Source organism: Monopterus albus, unplaced genomic scaffold (genome assembly GCF_001952655.1).
Source record: "Monopterus albus unplaced genomic scaffold, M_albus_1.0 scaffold125.1, whole genome shotgun sequence".
Taxonomy (NCBI): Eukaryota; Metazoa; Chordata; class Actinopteri; order Synbranchiformes; family Synbranchidae; genus Monopterus; species Monopterus albus.
Window position 1 is genome coordinate 280,070 of NW_018128005.1, and position 22,192 is coordinate 302,261.

Sequence of the window (22,192 nt, forward strand, 5' to 3'; positions counted from 1 at the left end):
GTAGATGTCACTGGATCTCACACAATGCACTTTTAACCTGCTTTAGTTCAAAAGTGGGTCAAATAAGTTAAATATAGTGCCAAGTGCCCAACATCTTCTCTTTTGTTGGAGCCAGTCTGCTTTCTGTCTATGGAGCGTATAAACAGGATATCTTATTCTATTCAGTACTCCCATGAATACTGTAGTGATGGTTTTCAATGACACATTGTCTGTGGTACCAACAGCTGCCTTTGTCTTCCATTTCCTCATTCAGTCTTGTCAAACCCCTTTGCAGTTTTTTTTTCTCACCTGGGCACTATGTCCAGTGGCGAGGCCGAGGCCGCTGTGACCTTGGGTTTCTGACAGTTGGCGGTTGCATGGGCGTACTTTAAGGCGGATGTTGACATGGTGGTGCTTAGCGTCCGGGGGGTGTGGGTGCGCTTGCCGGTGGGAACACCCAGACGAAGGTTGCTGTTGTTTCCCAGCAGGACCTGAGTGGTGGTGGTGTTAGAGGTGTTCGCAGGGTGAGTGGTGCCGTTGTTGTTACTGGTAGCGGATGTGGTGCAGGGGTAGAGCAAGGTGGATATTGGGGTAGTGGTCGGAGGAGCCGGGGCAGCGAGGGATGAGGACACTGTGCTCGGGATGTGCAAGCCCTTGCAGACACCTAAGGGTTCAAATGAGGTGGGGGGTGAGAGGGAGGTGGGGGTGGTTGACAGGGGTGGAATTTGGAGATAGAAATTTTTAATTATAAACTGTTCTTCAGAGTATACTGTTATCTATGTTGGAAACTGGCACTGAATATTACCATTCAAGTATAAACACAGCTTAAAGCAGCTTAATGTTCAGAGGGTGAATGAATGTAATCCTTTATAATCAGCAGAGAACGTGTGTGTGAGGTTCAGAGGTTTTCCTATCAAACCACCTCAATGCATACCCTAACTTTAAAACCTGGATAACATGCACCACTAATCTACTACGAGACCACAAGTCTCATAGTAGTAATGGATTTATTCCTTTTCACCTGAATCACAAAGGAAGTTTGTGCTAGAACAAAAACCTTCTGCACTGATCATCTGACTTGTAGTATTCAGTATTTGCATCTGTAAAGACCAGACCCTGGGTGCACCAGTTTCATCTGCAGAACAATCTCAAATGAAAGCTCCATCGTGACTTATCTCCTAAGCCTGCTGCCTGAGATGGTTGTGGCTGTTGGGTTAGTGTTGCAGGTTTTATTCTGTCTGCTTTGTGCTGCTCTCAGCACAGCCCATTATCAGTTTCAGACAGTAATTACTTTACCCTCATTGTTTGCTTTGTCTGTTTAATGTCACTGTATTGCTACAACCGGGTGAAGTGCACTTTAAAAATCTGAAGGGCTTTTAGTTTTTCTTGTTAATGTAAAACTGCTATTGTATTAGTTTTCAGAATTCATTTAGGACAAACAATTAAAAAAACATGCTACAAATAAAGCATGTTTATTACTGTGCACAATTAAAATGGAAACCAAATTCTCAAATTGCAGTCAAGACAAAATGAATTTTGTTGAAAATAATTACACCGCTTTCTAAAGGCTCATGTCTGCTGACTCAGCCTACTAGGCCTGTCAGTGGTCATCATACCTGAGGAGGAGAGGATGCCATTGACTCCGCCTCCCAGGGCTAGCTCATCCTTGGTTTTTAGAGCCAGCAGTTGGTCGGCGGTGACGAGGGCCGAGGCGGCAAAGTGAGCGCTGACCTGGTCCAATGTGTTCGCCAGGCCCTGTTAGGACAGAAGAATGGTTTCAGTCACTGATGAGAGGTGGAGGATGAAAACCTAAAGAGCAAACAGAGCAACCTGACAAAGTGTAGTGTCTGCTGTGGGCTCAAAAGCCAGGATACTGACCTGTGTGCTGTTGGCAGTGGCAGTGCTGTTGGTTTGCTGTTGCAGCTGGAGCTGCTCCAGCTGCTGTTTCTGCATCAGGGTCAGCTGCTCCTGATGCTGCTGGTACTGTTCAGCTGTCAAAACTGAAAGGGACAGAAGTTTGATTCTTACAAATCTGGAAATTAGAAAGACATTTGAAACTGTCCCAGTTGTAAAGCAATAATGCTACTGCTCAGGATGCGCTTGTGCTGAATGAACAAGTCATGTCTGGTCTAGTTTTGGAAGCTCAATAACTTTTCTCTTAAAAAACACTGGGGTGTTTGACCAGGTCAGGATGAGGATCGTGAAGGACGTCATATATTTGATGTTTCATTACCATCTTACATTCAGTAACATTCTGTCTCTGGCTTTAACGCTTCCTGGAAGAAACAGGTTTATGAATCATGTTCATCCAGTCCAGAGACTTGGGGCACAAAACCCGCTGGGTCACACCAGGAAAACGCAGCAGGACGCTGCACGAAACAGGATGATTTAACGTGAAATGCTGTGGATGTAGATGTAATGTAACAGTAATGTTCCTTTAAGTCATATCTTTTGTGTTGCTATCAGTCGGGTTCAGGATTAATATGGGCAGTCAACCATAAATCATCTCTATATGTTCACTGCAGAGATCTCACTGTTTTAATGTTATGACGATTCAACGTGACCCCGATTAAAATACTGTTTTTTACAAACTTCATGACAGATGCGAACAACACGTGTAACCATGGTAATTGTACACAAACAGGATGAAGATAGTCTACAGTAAATATTAAAATAATTAACATGTTTAAAAATTATGAAAACTAGACAGTTTTTGACAAAAAAAAAAATTTAAGACTAGAATTTGGCAAACTAATGCATTTTTGTCAAAAGATGGAAAAAAAAAAAATCTAATTCCAGTGTCAGAATTAACACTTATTACAGCTATTCAGTCAACACCTGTTACCTCTTGCAATCTGGCAAATTTGGTATCTTATACTAAAACATCCATCAAGTCTTGGTAAGATTAACTTCACAAACAAATCTCATCACTATTGCATGAAGCTGTTTGAATGCACCGTTTTCCCTCTTTACCTTCTCTATAAAATAACACTCGGGTCCCCAGGAATTAGAAATATGAACATGAATGTGTTCAATCTCATTTTGGGGAATCTCCCCACACTTCAAGTCAAGAGTCTGTGGTCTGCCGTTTCTGTTAAATGCAGTTCAGCACTGCTCTGACAATGAACCGCTGAGTGTGCTTCAAAGAGATGGTGAGAGGTGCATTTTGTCAAACTTAACCACAAGTTCTAACTACACACCTAATTGTGACATTGCAAATGCAACATGGCGACAAGGCAACTTCATATGGCTTTAAGTTAATATTCCGGCCTTGGTTCAAAAATATCATGATGGGTAGGACAGAAATCTGATTACTGAGCAGCAGGTAAGCACATTTGTTCGACTGTAACCATGTTACTCCAATAAACCAATTCTCAAATTTACTGCTGTAACCTGATTTCTCACAGACATCAGGAGCCTTGTGTGCATTTAAGGTTTTTCCATCAACAGCCTTATTTGCATCCCAAGCACCTAGCCTGTAAACAACACGGTTTCAAGTCTCTCTTTCTTCTCTGGCTGTCTATTGATTATGCAGTCCTATTCCCACATTTCAAGGTATTATGTGACCTTGCACCTCTGTGCAGTATTGATTTGCTTATTCCATGTAGCCTTTCAGCTCTCTTCAGCTCTCTTCTTCACAGGATCCAGTATTCCTTATTGCACTGTGCATCTCAAAGTCACAGCTCTTCCTCTGGTATCACCTTGTTCGGGAACACACTTCATGCAGTCATGACCCCGCCTCAATTAATCAAAACACTGCACTGCCTTCAACCTACCTTTACACCTACTTCTGTAGACTTGACTACTAGTCCAGTTACTCTGCACAGAAAACCTTGCCCCCTTTAGTTTCTTGAAGCTACTTTGTAAGCCAATCAGTTTTTCCCCAGAATAACTCAATAGGTGGTTTGTTTTCATGCAGGTCAAAATGCACACAACCCTTGTAAGCTGCTTGTATCAACATGAAGACACCCTCTACCTGGCTGCCCTCACAGTTGGACCACCAGGGACCCTGTGGCTTTAAGTCTGTATTCCACACACCCAAACAAATCCTGTGCATCTTGTTAATTAATCCATCAAACTCTGTTTTAATTGACACCTTGTGGACTGGGTGGGGTGGAAGATGACACTGCTTGAATACCAAGCAACAACAAAACTTTTACAATGCATGTCGAGGACACAGCGGACACTGGTCCTTCAATTAAAACAATCCCAGCATACAAAGGGAAATAACCCTGCCAAGCAATTACAAAAAAAGAAAGTAAGTAGTGATTGGACAGTCTAAGTGCCTCTCTCACAGCTACAGTATGCAACTTTTTTCAAATATTTTTGTTCTAGAAATCTGATGCATTTTCATTTAGTGTAATTTCATAATGACAAATATCTGAAGAGTGTGGCAGAGGATAGCGAGGATGCGCAGGGCGGAGCAGAGTGGAGATTAGGAGTTTCATGTTAGTGCTACCTTAAGTTACATACTGTAGCTTTAACTAATGTACTTCTTAAAGGGCTCATCCAAATTATAAAAGATATAAAGATGAATTCTAAAGATATACAAATATTTCTCTACTTTGCTTGAGTAGTACCTAGTCAGTTAAGTTATTCTAAAGTTCGGGCAAATCAAGAGGTAATGAAATTCAAGTTAAGTTGCTGGTACTCGAGAAATATATTTCAGTAACAAAAGAGCAATTAACCTTTCCATTATACAAAAACTTTGCAACAAACTGTTTTCAATGGGACTAAAAACAGCCATATTACAACAGATTATACAGAGTGACTAACATGTAACTAGGGTTGCCACGAATGGCAATTTTTGGACTCTGGGTATTCTGTGGTAATAATCAGCAAACATACGCTGTGTGTGTGGTGGGGATGACATTGTGCTGCAGCTAAAAGTACCTCTTTGCCCATCAGGCAGTACTTTGGGGTAAAAAAAACGAACAAAAAAAAGCCAATGTATTTTTAATCTAACAGATGAATTGATGACAGATCTTCATAACCATTTGCACATACACAGAATGTGCTACAATTCCATCATTGATGTGAGATCAACTGATATTTTTACTTGTAAAGACGTCTCACTCTGTTGGAGTTAGTGGAATGACAGAAGCACTCAGTTCGCTAATTATTTAGTGGTGTTAACAGAGTGATGGCTCTTTACCTCAATCTTCAGCTAACAGCTTGGGCAGAAAAACCAAATGTGTTTTGGAAAAATGAGGACACAAACCCTTTAAAATGGGTTCTAAAACAAAAGACAAGTGGCACTAGAGGTGGGTGTTATCCATGTACATTTGTCCTATTTTAAATAAGATGTTTTTGTAATTAAATATGTCACTTGTATTAAAACAGATATGATGCCCAGCAAACCTAAGCTGCCAGAATTGTAAAACAATTACTCCAACCATGCCTGACAGAATGTAACCACAATGTGTGTTTGAAGGTGGGTAAGCCACTTACCAGCAACGGGTGCAGGTGCAGGGACAACCCTGCCCAGGCGCTGACAGCCAAACGGCTGTCCCCCAGCTGTGGCGACAGAGACTGGGTGCTTCAGGCTGTGACTCAGTCTCCTGAACAGCGGGTGGGCGTTATCCAGTTCATGTAGTGGTAGTGTCCGTGGTCTAAAATGCCTCCATCGGCATGACTTTATATTCAACAGTATCTGACTGAGGTCCGTGGAAGAGGGAGAGGAAAGAGAGGGGTTGAACGAGGAGGAACTTCTGTCTGAGGTATTTGTTTCTGAGGTACTGGCAAACTTGTCAGCGGCCGGCGAGCGTGACATAGCAGTAGGAGTAGGAGGAGAGGGAGGGAGCGGCAGGTCGAGTACTTCTGGATCTGGTCTATGGAAAGTGCCGTCATAGTCCGTGCACGCCCTGTCCAGCAAAACCCTGAGAGAGGAGATGAAAGTGAGCGCTTGAGCTTTAACACAAACATGTCAATATGATACCTAGCCTCATTTGTCCGGCATTCTTACAGCTTCCTTCTAAGGTTCATGAAATCAAAGCCTTTTCCCAAGTCTTTATACTAGTGCATCAGCTATTTATTTTCATAATCAAGTTCTCATATGGTATGATAACAGGAGATTTAACTGACCTTCCGCCTCGTCCCACACGTCGTCGAGCCATACCCAAGCAGCGCCGCGGCACTGTAAGCGTTGTGAAACTGTAGCGAAAACGAGCTTCTGCCAAACCGCCTTCCCAGGGACCACACCACGGCCAGCTACCCACACGATCCTGACGAGCCTGGAGACAGAAAGGCTGCTGAGTCGCACGCGTTTCACTGTCAAGAGTACAATGCCTCCGATAATTGCAAATCGGTGAGCAGTTGCTTTTGAGCCCGGTAAATACTGCACTAAGGAGTACACAGTAAAATCCTAAATTACTGACAAAGCTTAAATCTGCTGACTGTAAAATGCTACCCTCTACTACAAGTTGTAAATTCTAAAAACCAACAATGATTTTAGCCATGTGGCATTTAAGCAATGACAACATGAATATTTGTTCCTGTTGTAACCAGTATGCAAAGATTATTAAATAGACCCTGTGACCTTAACGTAAAGCAAGGACCTTAACCAAGTTGGAGGAAGAACATTTCCCACTACTGATGTACCTATGAGGACTTTAAGGCAGTATGCCTCCCATAACCCTACCACTAGGATTTACATGCTTTATTACAGAAAGTGTAAGCAATGGACTTCATTATAAACTTAGTGAATGACCAAACAGTTATGTTACTCACAGCATAGTACTGGCAGCCTGCCTTCCTGCGAAAGGCATAGGCACCATCTGGGTCATTCTCCTCCTCCGCTTCTGATGAGCCTGAGTGTAGCTGTGGGGACAGAGATCATTCACACGTCAGTGAAAATGCAGAATTTCTAACTCTCAAGCCAAAGGTTCTGGTTTACAAGATGCATTAATTGAGACACACAGTCTACTGTTTGTGCTCAACTTTACTTGGATGAGTGCATTCAAGTGCCCATGTACCTGGGAGAAGGGCTCGTCATCAGAGCTGGGGAAGTCATACTGGTTGAGGTCCTTGGCATTGAAGACGACAGGACCAGGGTGGTGGGGGGTGCCCGATGACAGAGGCAGCACCTTCTGCTTCTTCTCATACTTCCTTTTCTGCCGAGGAACCTCCATCTTCTCAGGCTACAAGAGGAAAGAAGAGATAAGTCAAGTCAAGAGCACCGTAAAAGCACAGTTTTAGCACAGCTTTCACAAATGATCTAGACCTGTGCCAGAGTCATGTTGCTAATAAGAGGACCTCACCTTGGACTTGTAGTCCTTGAGGTCCATGTGGTCCTGGTGTCGGTACTGGTTGGTGAGCGGGACCAGGGGAATGATCTGCGGCCTCACCAGCGCTCGTTCAGCTAGAACCTCTGCCATTACCTCACCACCAAAGTCTGACATGACGTTCCTGGAAAAGAAAAGGAAATAAATATTAGCCAAAACAGTTTTTCACCAGTCTCTGACTGATCAACACATCTAAACATTTCAAACCATGTCATTATTTGACAAAGTGGTAGGCCTTCCCCTCAAATGACTGTGCCAAACTGCACAGTACCATACAAGTGGAAAAAAGCTGCTTTAACATTTCTTTTATCTCATTTTCACACTGAGCATTTAGTTGACTTCTCCCTTTATAAACATCACCCTGCTTTATTTCTGTACTAATGCATTTTGTGGGCATGCCCAGAGGCAGACTCACCTCTTTTCAAAGATCTCTAGTGTGAGGTGCAGCAGCTCTCTCTTGCTCTTCTCCCTCCTCTTGATCATTTCCAGGATGGTGACGGCTCGGCTGAGATCCCTGCGCAGCTTCAGCATCTTCTCATAGGATGCCTCGTCATTCTTACGGTTCTGAACGATGAACAGTGGAAAAGGTATAAGAAAAGCTCTTTTAAGAAAAAAGAAAAACGCAGTATCCAGCCTGTAATAATTTGATCTAAATTTAATACATCACACATTTACATGTTTGAGCATTACACTAAAACAATACAGCAACTGTCTCCAAAAATTGTCAAATTACAGTAGTTAAATTTGCAGTAGTGACTATATTACAAGTTGATTTATGATGCTCAAATGTAGAAAGTAACACCTGACACAATTAAATGAATTAGTATTCTGAACATGTAGGACCTAACCTGGACAAAGGGCAAACAAGCTACAAACATGTTTAAAGCACGTCAAGGATAAATTCTTCAAATGACCACTTGGGGGCAGATATAGCCTTAAGAAGAGGACTGAAGAAACTACAGTTTCATGGGGTCCATGTTTGCACTGTGTTGAGCACCACAAGTAAAGTAATGAACTTGGGTAAATGTTTAAGAGGTGCAACGCTTCCATCTACACATTTCTGATCAGGGAATCAAGCCTCTTTCCTCAACAACATTAATTCGCCACCCGTATGCTGGTATTTAGAATATCCAAACTTTTTTTCTACCAAAATCTCAAAAGCAGCTGAGATGAAAATAAATTTGAAATGATTTACTGATCCCAAATATGTGCATTCAACTCATGGGTTCTAAAGCCATAAATCCTTCTGTCAGCTTCTTATTAGCGAGCAGCCTACACAACCCGACACAGAAGTCGGGTGCACCTCGCTCACAAAGCTGCGCTTGCTTTGCTGGTTGTGCAGTGAAGAGCAGTAGCCCCCAGACTAGTTTTAGGCATTGTGTGAAATACACGGGGTCTTGGAGTGCTCCTAAAGTAATACACTAAAAATGTACTGTAATCGGTGCATTTATGCTGTTGTACCAAAAGTGATCCAACACCAGAAACAGACTGCGGTTTATCGGAGTGTGAAGGATGGTAAACGCGTCGCCCACTTTGCTTTTGTTGGGAACATGGAGTCATAAAACACACACACAAAAAAAAAAAGTACCCCCATGGTTATAGCCAATGTCTGTCTTTGTTAAACTTGTTAATTTGAAGAAATTGTAACAGCAGTGCACAGTGAGGTCAGACAGACCTTTCCTGCACAGACTGATCGAGACAACTGCAGGGTATTTACCATGGCTCTCGAGCTGCTTTCCCATGTTATTGTGTGCGACAGTGTGTAAATATTGTCTGTGGATTTAAAAGGCACAATGTAACTGACACACTGCTCTTAGGATAGGCTTTTAAAAATGGAGTGCAGCTCATGCTGTGTCTTCATGCAAGAATGGGAATAATCTCATTCTCAGTTAACATTTAGTTCAGTCCTACATGCTCTTATTTAACACCTCAGTAGGCCTAGGTGTTAGTTTACACTGATACAGAACAATAAAGACAACATTATGGTAATTAGGCCTTTTTTTTTTTTTTGATCTGTAAATCTGTCTGCTGAGAAAAATTCAGGCCCTTTGGGCAAAGTCAATGTCCCCTGTTTTAATGCATTCTATTAATAAAAGCTGCAGAGACCATCACAAAGCTATGTGCTGACACACTGAGTGAAGGATGCATTCTTCTTTGTCAGTTTGTGTTGCGGCAAAATATAATCACCGTGAAAATTCATTCAAGGAGGAAGCCTGTTTAATCTGATGCAAATATTTCCTTCAACAAGGTATGAGAAGGTGTCACTTTTTGAAGCAACTAATGATATGGCAGCTTTACAACTGCTAGATCATTTATAACCTGGGTGGAGACACCTTGTTATTTATGACTAATGACCATTTATAAAAACCTACATGTGCTGACAATAAGTGGTTTTAGTTTTGACCTCCGCTCTGAATAGTTGACAATTCTGTGTGTGTGCACTTTTGCACCAAAATCAAACCAAAAGTGAACTGAACAATTAAGGGGGAGGGGAAAAAAAAAAAAAACCCACACAACTGATTTCAGTGACACTCAATCTATATGTACACAATTGGTACTGTGATCACCCATCACAGTTTAGTAGCAGTACAACTGAACCAGTGCAGAGATGGCTCTAGTAGAAACAAGCGGTCACTGGCAAGCTGCCACTAAAACAGTGAGTGAGAGACTACTGACCTTCCTGGTCTGCATCTTCTCTGTGCGCCGTCGGAAAGCCACGTAGGGGTCACTGGTGCTGGAGCCATCCCGCTTCTCCTGCTTGACAGTGGGGATGAGTGAGTTGGCCTTGCTGTTTTTCCTCTTGCGGCTCCAGTAGTCGAAGACCTCCTTGATGAGCTCATCGTCCTCCTTCAGCAGCAGTTTGGCCTCAGGGAGACTCACCAACTGACGGGTACAGAAGAGTTATATTTAGTTAAATAAGATGCATTTATACAGTGGTGACGGTGACAAATCTGTTGTGAAAGGCATTCATGCTGATGCCGTCTTACCATTAATTGGTTTCTATTGTGTGTTACCAGCTATTTAATGCAGGTGTCACTCTTTTTCAAAAGCTCATTGTGCGTTGGTCTGTAACATATTTTATAGGCTGGGGGTAGACGAAGAAATGATGCCAACCTGCTGTCCACTGCCTTTCTCCAGCCGGTCAATCATCTCCTCAAACTGTAGGAAGCTGATCTCCATCTTCTTTTTCAGCTTGTTGACAAAAGCCTCGTCGTCTGAGTCCAGGTCATAGTCAGGCTGCTCTGTGTCCAAGCTGAAAGCTGCAAGGAGGTAGATGAGAGCAACGCTACTTCAGACAAGGAGAGAGGAGGTTGAGGGCTGATAAAACACTGCAGATTTGTAACTAATGTAATAACATTTTAAATTGTTGGGAAAGTTGTGAACGGGGGAAAGGAATTTGAGTATAAAAATATTTATGGATAAAATGGATAAAATGATTTGACTAATTAAAGACTTCAGCATGAGATTATCTAAATTCTTGGAACTTAATAGGCTTCTGTGTGTTTTCTTCTTCTCCATTTCTCCTATACATGTTCCACTGGTCCTCATGTGTGAAATTTCTCTGGTACATTTATTCCAAGTAGGAATAATTGGTCGAAGCACCGATACAACTGCTTTCAGAACCAGTACTTACATCGGAGTACCGTACGAGTGCAACACCTGTTTAACAATGCAGCGCTTTTACTATAAAAAAATGCAGCACTTTAAAGACCATTCTTAATTTCGTGATTTACTTTGATTGTGAATAAATATCAGGATGCAAATTAACTTACAACTTCCTGTGATAAGCCCTTCCACCACTTCAACTAAATTTCTACAGCCTACTACACAACATACTGAAATAGTGTAGCTCAACCTTTGGAGGAGTGCAGCCCTTTATTAGGATGAAAATACCACAATCCCGCTGCCCAGAATTCTAAAAACAAAACAAAAACACAATCGGCAGTAAAAATTGTTTTTTTTTAATTAAAAAAAAGGTACATGCTGAGAACTGCAGCCTCTCAACCAGCATGAGGTTGAAACAATGTTGCCAGTAAGTGGTATGGGTACACAGTACCGATCAACTTTTTCAAGTACTAGAGGGTGGTATCGGACATCCCTAATCCAAAGTGATGTGGAATGAGTGGGTGAAAAGACAAATATTAATGAACAGTCAAAACTATGATACTGGCACAGAGGAGGAAGAACGTACATTTTTGGGCTCATGAATTTAGACGCCCATGGAAGAACAGGTGCTTTGCAACACATAAGCGTTGTGACAGCATCCCTCTCTATTGTGAGCGTGCTTGTTGCGCATGTCCAATTAAAATAATAAAATTTGAGCACGCAAAAGATGTGACATGTGAACGGCCCCTCACAGCAAACTCACAGTTGAAAGCTAGCATTAAGTTAAATTGGCCTGGTAATGACTGAGGACACTGCAGGCAGTCTTCCTCATCTAGCCAGTTTCCAACCAAGTTCACTTCAAGTCACTGCTGAGAATTCACTGTAAAATATAACAAGAATCCTAGCTTAGTTTTATTATTGGCAACGTATTGAAGCACAACAACACACTCTTCTACCCATCAAACAAGTCAGAAAATAACATTTCCATCTGCTGACTAGCATGTCATAAAATCCACAATTCACAGCCACTGTTTTGAAGATTAAAAAAAAAAAAAAGGTTCCTCTGTGTGGTGCCAGTTAATACATTTTTATGTCAGACATACACAGATGGTTGCTTAGCAATACAACCACCAAGGCCACTCAAGTGCTTTTCAGAAAAATAATTAGTTATTTAATATGCATTCAGTGTCAGTCTGTGTGCAGCCATGTACAAAGTTCATCCTCTACTCAGCAAGACTTTGTTTCATTTAATGACCAGGTTTTCAGCACTGCTAAGTATCTCATCAAAATGCAGCCTGATATGTGTGTAAATAAAGATAATTGTCCCATGAAGCACAACAAGTGTAAGTCAATGACATTTACTGCTACACTCCTGAGGCGGGATTCACACAGACATTTGTCCTGTATGAAAAACACTGCATGGGCTGCATTGTTGTTCTATGTACCAGTGAGACAATGAAATACAATCTGGGAAGTCCAGCTAAAGGAATGGATATGTTCAAATATTTTTAGATGCCAAAACACACCACAGTGGTTTGTAATGCAGTCAGGACTGTGGAGAGCTATCACAGTGGCAACTGATTCATCTGTGGTCACGACTACTGAGATAAACAGCAAAAGCACGGTGCTCATATTACAAAGCAATCGACCAGGAATGCATGTTTGCATTTAAGTGATTGGCCAGTGGAGAACCTTACTAGACACACTTCCTCTATTCAAATGAATGAGCAGGCCCGCATTTTTTTATGCAGGACAAATGAATTCAGCCATACATATAGTGACTAAACTGTACTGCTACTACACACAATGACAGAGAAATAATGGTACATTTTGTCTGCAGTAACAGAAGTTAAACCAGAGCGGGGCCTACCTGTAGACACGCACAACCTCAACTAAGGAAAACGGCTCCAACCAAAAGAACACCAGCTGCAGTGACTAGGTGGCAGACAGCTGAGAGAAACTGGATGACAGAGAATATTCAGAGCAATTTTATGATGCACTAGGGGATGAATGCCCTTAGACTGGTGAGGGAGTGTGAAGGGACCGCCATAATTCTTGCAGAATGCAAAAACTAGCCACACATTAACCTAAGATTTCACCTGAAAGGCCACAGAGCTAAAGAAACCTTAAAATGCAACAGCAGGAGAAAGGAGAGGCCAATACAGTCAGCCACATTATTATAGCCCCAGCTAAAACACCTAGTTGCGACAGATGTGCAATAAAGATCGACCAGTTCAAACAAGCTGAAATGCCAAGTGAGATAGCCTAGTTGTAGCCTCAGATACATCTTTGTTCATGTAAATGTGCTGTACATCATCTCTGCATGAGCTAAAAGAGCACTGCTTTAAGAGTACAGCCCATCCAGGATCTGCTGGACATGAAGGTGAGGAATGCACTACATGATTATCAGGAGACTTAACTGGAGACTATTAGTGATTCAAGAGACAGAACACAACTATTCACTCACTACACTTTAGGTATTTCAGTCTTCTACTTTGTCTCCGACCTCTGACCAGTGAGACAGCTACAGTATATTTAAATACATTGATGTGACTACACTGCAGAACAAACTCACACCCACTGGTATTTTTGTTTCAATTCAGCAGCAATGTGTCACATGGCATGAACACTGCCACATCTGCCAAAGTCAAATTAAACCGGCTATTCAAGCACACACAGCTACTGTACCTATAGAGCAAACAATGCACAGGTGGGAGTATTGTAAGTCAGTGTGTTAATTCAGTTAACCCCAGTTTCAATTTAGTTAAAGCAAATTCACCTTCTCATTTTATGCTGCTTTCAGTGTGATGGAGTAGAGTGGATGGAATCTACAGTTAACATACACTGGGGCATTTATATACAGGAATTTCACCATTTTAATTCACTTTTACTATCTGAAGATTTATTGAGATGGTTTTCAATCATATCTATTGGCACCATGTGAAATCAGAGTAGATAAGTAAGCAAATGGCTGATACTAATGGAAACAGACATACTATATTTGTAGAACCTTGGATATTTTTGTGCAAAAACTGTGTGTAGAAATGATTTTTTTTTTTTACATTTCATTCTACACCTCTGAGGAAACCCTGAAATCAGTCTGAAGGCAGTTTGACAGGGCAAAACATTTGTCATTTCAGCTTTCAACTGATAAGTGCCCACTTTACTTTGAGAAGCAGTCGTGGCAACCACTTGTGACAGACAGATTTACTGAACTCATCAATCTAGCAAACTCATTTCTTTGATATCGTTAGTGAACTAGGCAATCTCTCAAACTCATTTGCTTTGACATACATAAGACAACTCAGTACAAGCTCAGGAAGCACATGCCTGATGCCATTAAATGGATCAACAACTGTCAGAAACAACAGAACCGCTTCTCCACCAGTGGTCTTGAGTCACTGAAGAGAATCAGCATTTCTTAACTTTTTTTTGCTTCATTTAATGTGTCAGTTTTAATGCATCACATATTTAGATGTCACTTCAGGTTACCCTTTTGCTCAGTCAGGACAGTTCTGAACAGGAACTTATTACTCAGCTTTATATACCAAAAGGTAATATGAGCCAAAAAACAAGACAAAGGCTAAAATGATGATTTACAAATAAGTGCCTCATAAAAAAAACAAAACACAATAATCTGAAATAGTCTGCACACTGTTGCTTACAATTTCGAGCAACATCCCCATAGTGTCTAACACATTCAAAAGAACACCATTACAACATAATGAAACAAGTGAGGCCCCTGAACTGCTTCATTTAATTTATTTAGTGTGCTTACTACATCACATATTTGTGATTAAGAAACCCACTTACGCTGTATGTGAATTAGCTGCTTTGGCATCTTGTAGTCCCCAGGATAGAGGGAGTCGTAGTAGGTGATGTTGCTCTCCGCCTCGGGGACTGGGATGACCATGTTGTCCCGCTTCTCGCCATATACCTGCTGTGCAGAGATGGCCCGCTGGAGATGATGTTCCTGCAAACACAAAGATGGATATGAGACAATGTGGACCACTGAGGATGGATGTTCTCTTCCTACAGATTTGTATGGTTAAAAAGAGGCTGGACATTAATGCTGATTACTTCTCAGAATCTTGGGAACCTTTTTTATTTTTACATTCAGCAAGTAAGCAATGCTGTTTCCTTGAGTATAAAACTATTTGAAGTTCACATTATGGACGAAACTGTAAACATTTCCTAGTTCCAATGTTGTGGGCCAGGGATTTATTCTCCTTGGCAAATGCAAAATTACTAAAACATGACATCTACACTGCTAATCAAGTTGGAACACACTTATCCATTGAACTAAATGGCAAAGTGTGTCCACACTTTTGCCTGGTAATGTATATTTTTAGGCCTACCAGTGCAAAACAGCGGAGTAAGAAGAATTAAAAAAAAAAAAAAAAAAAAAAAAAAAAAAAAAAAAGAGTTCACCATTAACAAGGATGTCATCATTATGCATCGTTAAAAAAAAAAAAATGCTTTCCCATACAGCTACATACAGTAGCCGATGCTTCACAGACAGCCACTTTAATGGTGGGTTTGAGCCCAGACAAGATAAACTGCAGACAGCTGCTAGCTGATGTTGGCTCCTCAACAGGGACTGACTGAATAAAGTAGGATCCACAACTGTTCACTTGACTTCCATGGCCTCACATCTTGTAACTAGAGATGATATCTGTTCAGAGTAAACCCAGGAGGTCAGATCAGTGTGCCGAGTCTTTCTTCAGTCTGTCCCTCTTGTTAATGGGATCTCTAGGCCCGCTACAGGTTAACAGTCAGCTAATCATCCTGAGTCATGATAGTCCGTCAATTGTGGCATGTTCACGATCCGTCGTGACTCAATGTTGCTAATACACCCAGCTATCGCCTACACCATTTTTTTTACAAGTAATAACTCGCTTTCCACAAAGACATTTTACACAATGTGCAGTCCAAACTGAGCCGCTTACAACAAGTAACCTTTCTATACTTGTAACATTTAGAACAGTTGTACGTTTTTACTGAGAAGGAGCAAAATGCAAAGATCGATCTCAGGATTTCAAAAGTCGAACTGAACAAGAATTGCACTTAATCTGAAAGAAAAAAAAATCATACAAAACAGATGACTGAAAAAGGGAATGTTTAAAGTTGATAAGCCAGTCTAGAACTAGTTTGTGTCAAATCTAAGAAAAACAGGAATAAGAAAGGAAACACCAACTGGAGGTTTAGTAAATATTGGATACCGCTGGTCCTTAAAAAAAAAACAAGAGTAAAAGGTGAAACTTCACAACGGCTGCAGCAAGCTAAACAAAACATTTCCCAACTGAAAAATAATATCTGGTACACTGTCATTCTGAGGGGAAAACACAGTGACTCATGTAAACACGAGTCACATGTACACCTGCACACTGAGCTGCAGGGAAACTGACAATTATCCAGTTACACCATGAGTAACATTTGGCACCCAGACCTTATAAAAGTCTGTGAAAACAGGTGAAACAGAACCAAAATAACATCCACAGTGCCAGTCAAGGTTTTGTTGACTCTCATATTTAAATTTTAATATATGGGAATACACAAAGTCCAGCAACATCTGCAGTGTTTTGAGCATGAAGCCTTTGTCAGGGTCTGCTAAAAGCAGAGAGTTCTATAAACAATCCAAAATAAGACAAAAAAAAAAAAAAAATTCAGATGCATGTCAACATGCACATAGGTGGGCTAGATAAATGTTCATGGCGCCACAGGACAATCACATTCAAGGGTCAAATTTGATAGCGGAGCACCAGGTGTCTACAGCTCATACCACATCTGATCAATGTATAAGAAAATGCACATTCAGGGGCAGAGCCACAACATCCCCAACAGTCCAACCAATCCACAAAACACCATGGGCCTTCCCAAACACAAATGCAAAAGAGATCACAACCGCAAAAATAAATAAACCCTCAAAGTCACAAATCCAAAATGCCTTTTTTCCTAAAAAAGATTAGTGTTACCACCTCTTACGCTAGGCTTGGCTGCCTCCATGCCTGTGAAAAATAACGACATAGGGTGCTTTAACTCATTAAAATGTCTTGCAACAAGGTTAGCACTCCATGTTCAGTAATATGCTCTTTGGTAAATGGTCTTATACTTGTATAGCGCCTTTCTATGCTTTTACAGCACACTCAAAGCGCTTTCACATTATTTGGCCATTCACCCATTCGCACTCCCAAGCACTCGCGCATTCACACACCGGTGACATCACCGGGAGCAACTGGGGGTTCAGTGCCTTGCTCAAGGACACCTCGACATGTTGACTGGACAAGCCGGGATTTGAACCGCTAATCCTCCGGTTAGGAAACGACCCGCTCTACCTCCTGAGCCACAGCCGCCCCCTTTGAGCAAGATGCCTCCCCTATACATGCACACTTGTACATATGGGCATTGTATCATGTAAATAACATTAAGGTGTTAAAATCCTTGATATTAATCAATTTCCCATTAACTGGTTAAGACCATTTTGTGTATTGGCGGTTTTTGCAGGCCACAAGTGCGAGGACAGCCTGAAGCTGCCAAGCCTGCTGATGGGGAATGTGCCGGAAGGTAGGAAGACAAGCTGGATAGTGGGCTAACTGGTTTGCTGGCAGGCTGCTTGTCTAATAGTTCCAGTCAGTCGTAGTAGTAGAGCCTTTGGCCCAAAGCTGGGCACTGAGCCACTGGCAGGCAGCCTGTCAACAAAAGCATCTTGCAGCTCTCTGGAGACAAGTTGTGTGTTTAGTATTTTCAATGCAGTTGTCGCAGACATGAGGGTGGGTGGAGGAGCAGTCAAGGAATATTTGTGCCTAAGGAAAGTAGGCCGAGGGCATGAATGAGTCTTAATGCTTACATGAATAAGTGTGACGCCGTGTTAGGCCCACTGGTCTGTTGTGGTTGCAATTTACATGAAAAGAAACCAACTAAATTTTGTGTAGGTATTCTGTGTATTTTTATACAAATCAAACCTCTGCTTACTAGCCTAGATGATTCTTGAAGTGTGTTCTTCTCATTAGTGTTCCAGCTTGTTGATGACTTAATAAAATACTTAGACTATTCACCACCCAATTAAAAAAAAAAAAAAAAAAAAAAAAAGCCTGAAGCAACCCAGGGGGAATGGTCCCACAAGCAAACCATGGTGAATCGTCACACCTCTATGTTATCACAAAGCCACTGCACAGGAAGAAACCTTGCAGATACACTACATTTGCATAAACTGAACAGCTTCATTCCAATTCAGCCCTTGGTGTCAACATTGACAGAGCGACTGCAGTTTGAATTTGATTCTAAATTGCCTTACTCCCTGGGCTGACCCCAAAACTCAATCAGGCCAGAGCTTCTTTTTTCACAGGTAATGACAACCCTTCATACTGACTTTACTTCTGGCTATGTTTGTCCCGTATGCAAGCATCTGTCTAACATATGTGTACGGTCAGCTAGTCTGGCTATCTTTCCCATTGTGGAAGTGTTTCATAAAGGTTGAGGTTTTATTTGTCGCAACTTTCTATCAAAGTATATGTCAACTCCAAACAACATTTACTCACATAGTTTAATACGACTGGGGGTTGACACAAGTGCTTTACACAATAACATATTAAGAGTTAAAAACAGTCAAGACAAAAAGTGTCAGGGCACTACTGGGCAATAAAAGCCAAGGTAAATAAAGATATTTAGGTGGGTCTTAAATAGTGCCAGATCTGTAATAGCGCAACTGTCAGCTGGATGAGAGTTTTTATGAAACTCCTTGTTGTATAAATAAACCCTGACGAAAGCTTTATGCGAAATACCAGTCACCTATCCACTTTAAACACAACATAATGTTCCACTTCCAGGTCCAAACAGCAGAGCCCGTCATCCACTACACAATAACATTTGTTAGGCATCAATGGGAGTTAAAGAAAGAAAAGTCTTGATTGAAATTAAGAATAGTCATTGTGCTGTTTCACCTGGTGGCATAATAACCAAACTTTATTGCATGTAATAATACATTTATTCCAATATACAACCCATAGAGTTATGTCTAATTTATTATTTTTAATTGTTCCCTTTACCATTATGTTTATCTGATGTACAATGTTTGTTAACTTCATGCCAACTAGCTAGCTACATACAAAACAGCCAAACGGGGCACTTTTAGCCATTTCTTTTTCTCCTTCTCATCTCAAGATGAAGCAGTAAAATGACAGTGGACTGGTGATTTTGATTCAGATCTGTTGAAACAAACAATGGGGAAATCAACATTGTGGCATATTTATTTATTGCACAATGAGCATTCCTTTGTTGTTTACCACCCGTTTATACTGCTTATTTGGCATTGTTTGCACTGTTTGTTGCTGTTAATACTGCTTGTTTTGTTATACTAGCCTTATGTTGGTTTACTGTTTACTTGCCCCTTGCATGGGGATATGTACAGGCATTGAAAGCCAATGTACCAGAGTCAAATTCCTCGTGTGTCCGACACACCTGGCCAATAAAGCTGATTCTAAAAAGAAGAGAAGAACAAACAAACCCAAGTTTGGGCCTGGAAACAGAACGTTACGTCACCACTTAATGTGGATAGCTTTTTGGCATCCATCAATGTTCCAGTAGAGTCAAAAATATTACAATGCATGAATATCTTTAGTATAAAACATATGGTCACATCTGGCCATTGACAAATTCCTACTGCATCACTGGACATCTCGTCACTAACAAGGCACCATGCAGGTATCTCGGTCTCCACTCAAATATACTGCCATGCAGACTCAAGGAGGTAAATACATTTGTATGGGTCAGCCAAGTAGGTTAGTAGTAGCCCAACTATTTTAATCTGTTAATGCAAGACTGCACAAAACATTGTTGTGTGGTTCAGTACACACTACACAACTTCAGGTTGTTTAGATACTGCAAAGACTCCTATACACTGATTGCACTTTGTGAGAGCCCCACTGCCAAACACAGAGCCTCAATAACAATACACAGAAAAACCTTTCAATGTTAAAGATGCTCACAGAGGCATCGAAGAGAGAAGCAGCTGTTCTACTGCATTCTATTTTATATGGTTCCATATGTTCTCAGTCCTGCCTTATTTCAGACAATACTCTAAATGCAGAGTAGAAAAACAGCTTTTCTGTGTGGAGCTAGCACTGCAAGATGTGGGCAAATCATGACAAATTATTCCGAGATGAAATATAATCCCCCTTCACTCGACTTGAATTTACAGGTGGAATAATGAAGGGAACATTTATTACACAAAACAGCGTAGTTACACTCATAACGTGAGAGCAGCATATTGTCCAAAAATCATAAGACGCCTCGGAAATATTCGCATAAAAAGTCCAAACAAACAGCAGAGTCTTCGGCCCTTCTCACTGGCGAAGAAAAACACGTTTAAAATCCATTGAGAGTTCGGGCATGTAAACAAAAATAAAATAGTAGCTGCAATATCAAGAGAAGCGCACCACTCTGTCCCCTCGTGCCCTTACTAGATATACAAATGACTGTCCACAGTGTGGGAATAGATACTTTTAAACAGTGAATCACAATAATTATTTCTTCACAGTATAAAAACGTTGGGTTATTTCTCTATTTGCTACAGGCAAAATTAATCAGCTGTCACTCATTTCACAGAAAAAAAGAAAACTGTGCCAAAGAGGCAGAAAAGTAGAACTTTGTAATGTATGACCTTCAGTGTACCACCATGATGTTTGTAGTCATCTGTAACAAGCTTCAGTCAAGTATATTAAATCTTTTTTTATTGTGTCCCAGAACACAGTCCTACACCATTTGGAGTTTTGGGGCCCCAATATTTTACACAGGGTGTTGTGCCCCAGGCAAGTTTACAGTGTCATGTGCTCCATCAATGTAGTTGCTACTTTATGCAAAGAAGCTTCTATGGGCAGTTTTATTGTCAGAGCTTCCCTAAGACATTAACGTAGAGACCTCAAAACCCTTACACATCCAACCTATCCACAGCATTTGCGTTTAGCCCCTCTGCATGTGTACACTTGCATAAACTTAATGGTCCCATTTGATTCCCAATGAATCATTCCCCCTGGCGAATGCCTGAACCTCTGCACAATGAGGAAAAACTCATAAAAGCAAAACGCCTTAAGCAAAAACATCAGGTGTCAAACCTAATCAAGCTGTTTGTTTACTTTGCTGGTCAGGGCTATTTGCCTGAGAACAAATAAACTCAGACTGAGGTGAACAGTCAGAATACAGAGCATTAGCTGGTGCCCTCACACATACACACGCATGCACACTTTCCTACAGGTCTTTACACGCACACAAGAGTCCAGAAATAGCCTTGTGAAATGACCACATCGATCACTGTCAAGTCTGCTGAGGCAGCCAAAGCCTCCTCCACCTTCTCCAATATCGCCTGTGACAGCTACTGTCCCAGACACTGTAAATGCCGTTTAACATGATGGACAGCCGCAGGGGACGGTCTGGTAGGGCTGCTGAGGACTACATAGCTACAGTACAAGGCAGTTTTATTCACTGCATGTGAGAGGATGATTTTAAATACCCAGGAAGTGGGGGGTGGCGGCAGCAAGTTAACACCAGTCATTTAATATGTCTGGTAAATTAATACAGAAGCCATGTCTACAAGGCAAAGTAAGTTGGAGACTGAGTTTCAAAAGGTGTGAAAAACACACCCCTCTTCAGTCATTTCTGTGGGGGCCTGCGATCAACACAGCCAGCACCAGTACCTCAGGGGGGTCCAGCAAAGCAATGCAAACAGTGCGTTGAAAATGTTGGATCTCACTCAATTCTTTCTGCACCACACAGTGACATCAGATAGAAGGCTGCACTGACCAATCAGATATAGGGGCGGTAGATGCCCATGGGACGAAGACTTGTTTACCATGTTACTATGAACATTCACTGACGGCCACTCTCAAATTTGGGTAACAGTTACAAACGCACCATAATGACACACCGTAAGTTTTTATCAGTTGGGCTACTGGATGTTAACGGTGTTTTTTTTTTTTTAATTTATCAATGCTGACACACTGGTGGTAGAAACTCATGCAAACAGAGTAGGCTATATTACCAGCATGGCTAACCAAAACACAACAAACTCGCAGTCTGGAAATGTGAATAAAGCCATTCGCATTGTCTCGTCACAATGTATCCATACCATACATGCCTATGTGACACGCCCCCTGCAACCCCTCACCCCAACACCTACCAGTGAAGCCCCTTGCATTGGGGTTGCATTTTAATGCATTCAGTCTGAATGCCCACTAAGTTTTCTAGGGTCACATCATAACACAGTGAAACCAATTAATGACAAACAGGTACCTTTCACAGTCTCCCATTCATCATGCTGGTTTTAATACCCC

General features: G+C 41.4%; 1 protein-coding gene across 4 annotated transcripts in view; it reads right to left on the reverse strand.

Annotated features, from left to right (window-relative positions):
- The window catches only part of LOC109967078 (enhancer of polycomb homolog 1-like), a 32,369-nt gene that overhangs the window by 1,652 nt on the left and 8,525 nt on the right, over positions 1-22,192 (reverse strand). For 3 of the 4 annotated variants that reach the window (XM_020612421.1, XM_020612420.1, XM_020612419.1), the window contains 12 exons: positions 14,682-14,841; positions 10,377-10,522; positions 9,939-10,145; positions 7,678-7,826; positions 7,239-7,386; positions 6,954-7,118; positions 6,709-6,798; positions 6,064-6,212; positions 5,431-5,858; positions 1,858-1,979; positions 1,596-1,734; positions 289-643 (listed from right to left, as the gene is read on the reverse strand). In XM_020612421.1, coding sequence (XP_020468077.1) covers positions 289-643; positions 1,596-1,734; positions 1,858-1,979; positions 5,431-5,858; positions 6,064-6,212; positions 6,709-6,798; positions 6,954-7,118; positions 7,239-7,386; positions 7,678-7,826; positions 9,939-10,145; positions 10,377-10,522; positions 14,682-14,781 — 2,198 coding nt within the window. In that variant the 5' untranslated portion in view covers positions 14,782-14,841. The remainder of the gene's footprint in view (positions 1-288; positions 644-1,595; positions 1,735-1,857; positions 1,980-5,430; positions 5,859-6,063; positions 6,213-6,708; positions 6,799-6,953; positions 7,119-7,238; positions 7,387-7,677; positions 7,827-9,938; positions 10,146-10,376; positions 10,523-14,681; positions 14,842-22,192) is intronic. The other variant, XM_020612423.1, reaches the window with a different exon arrangement.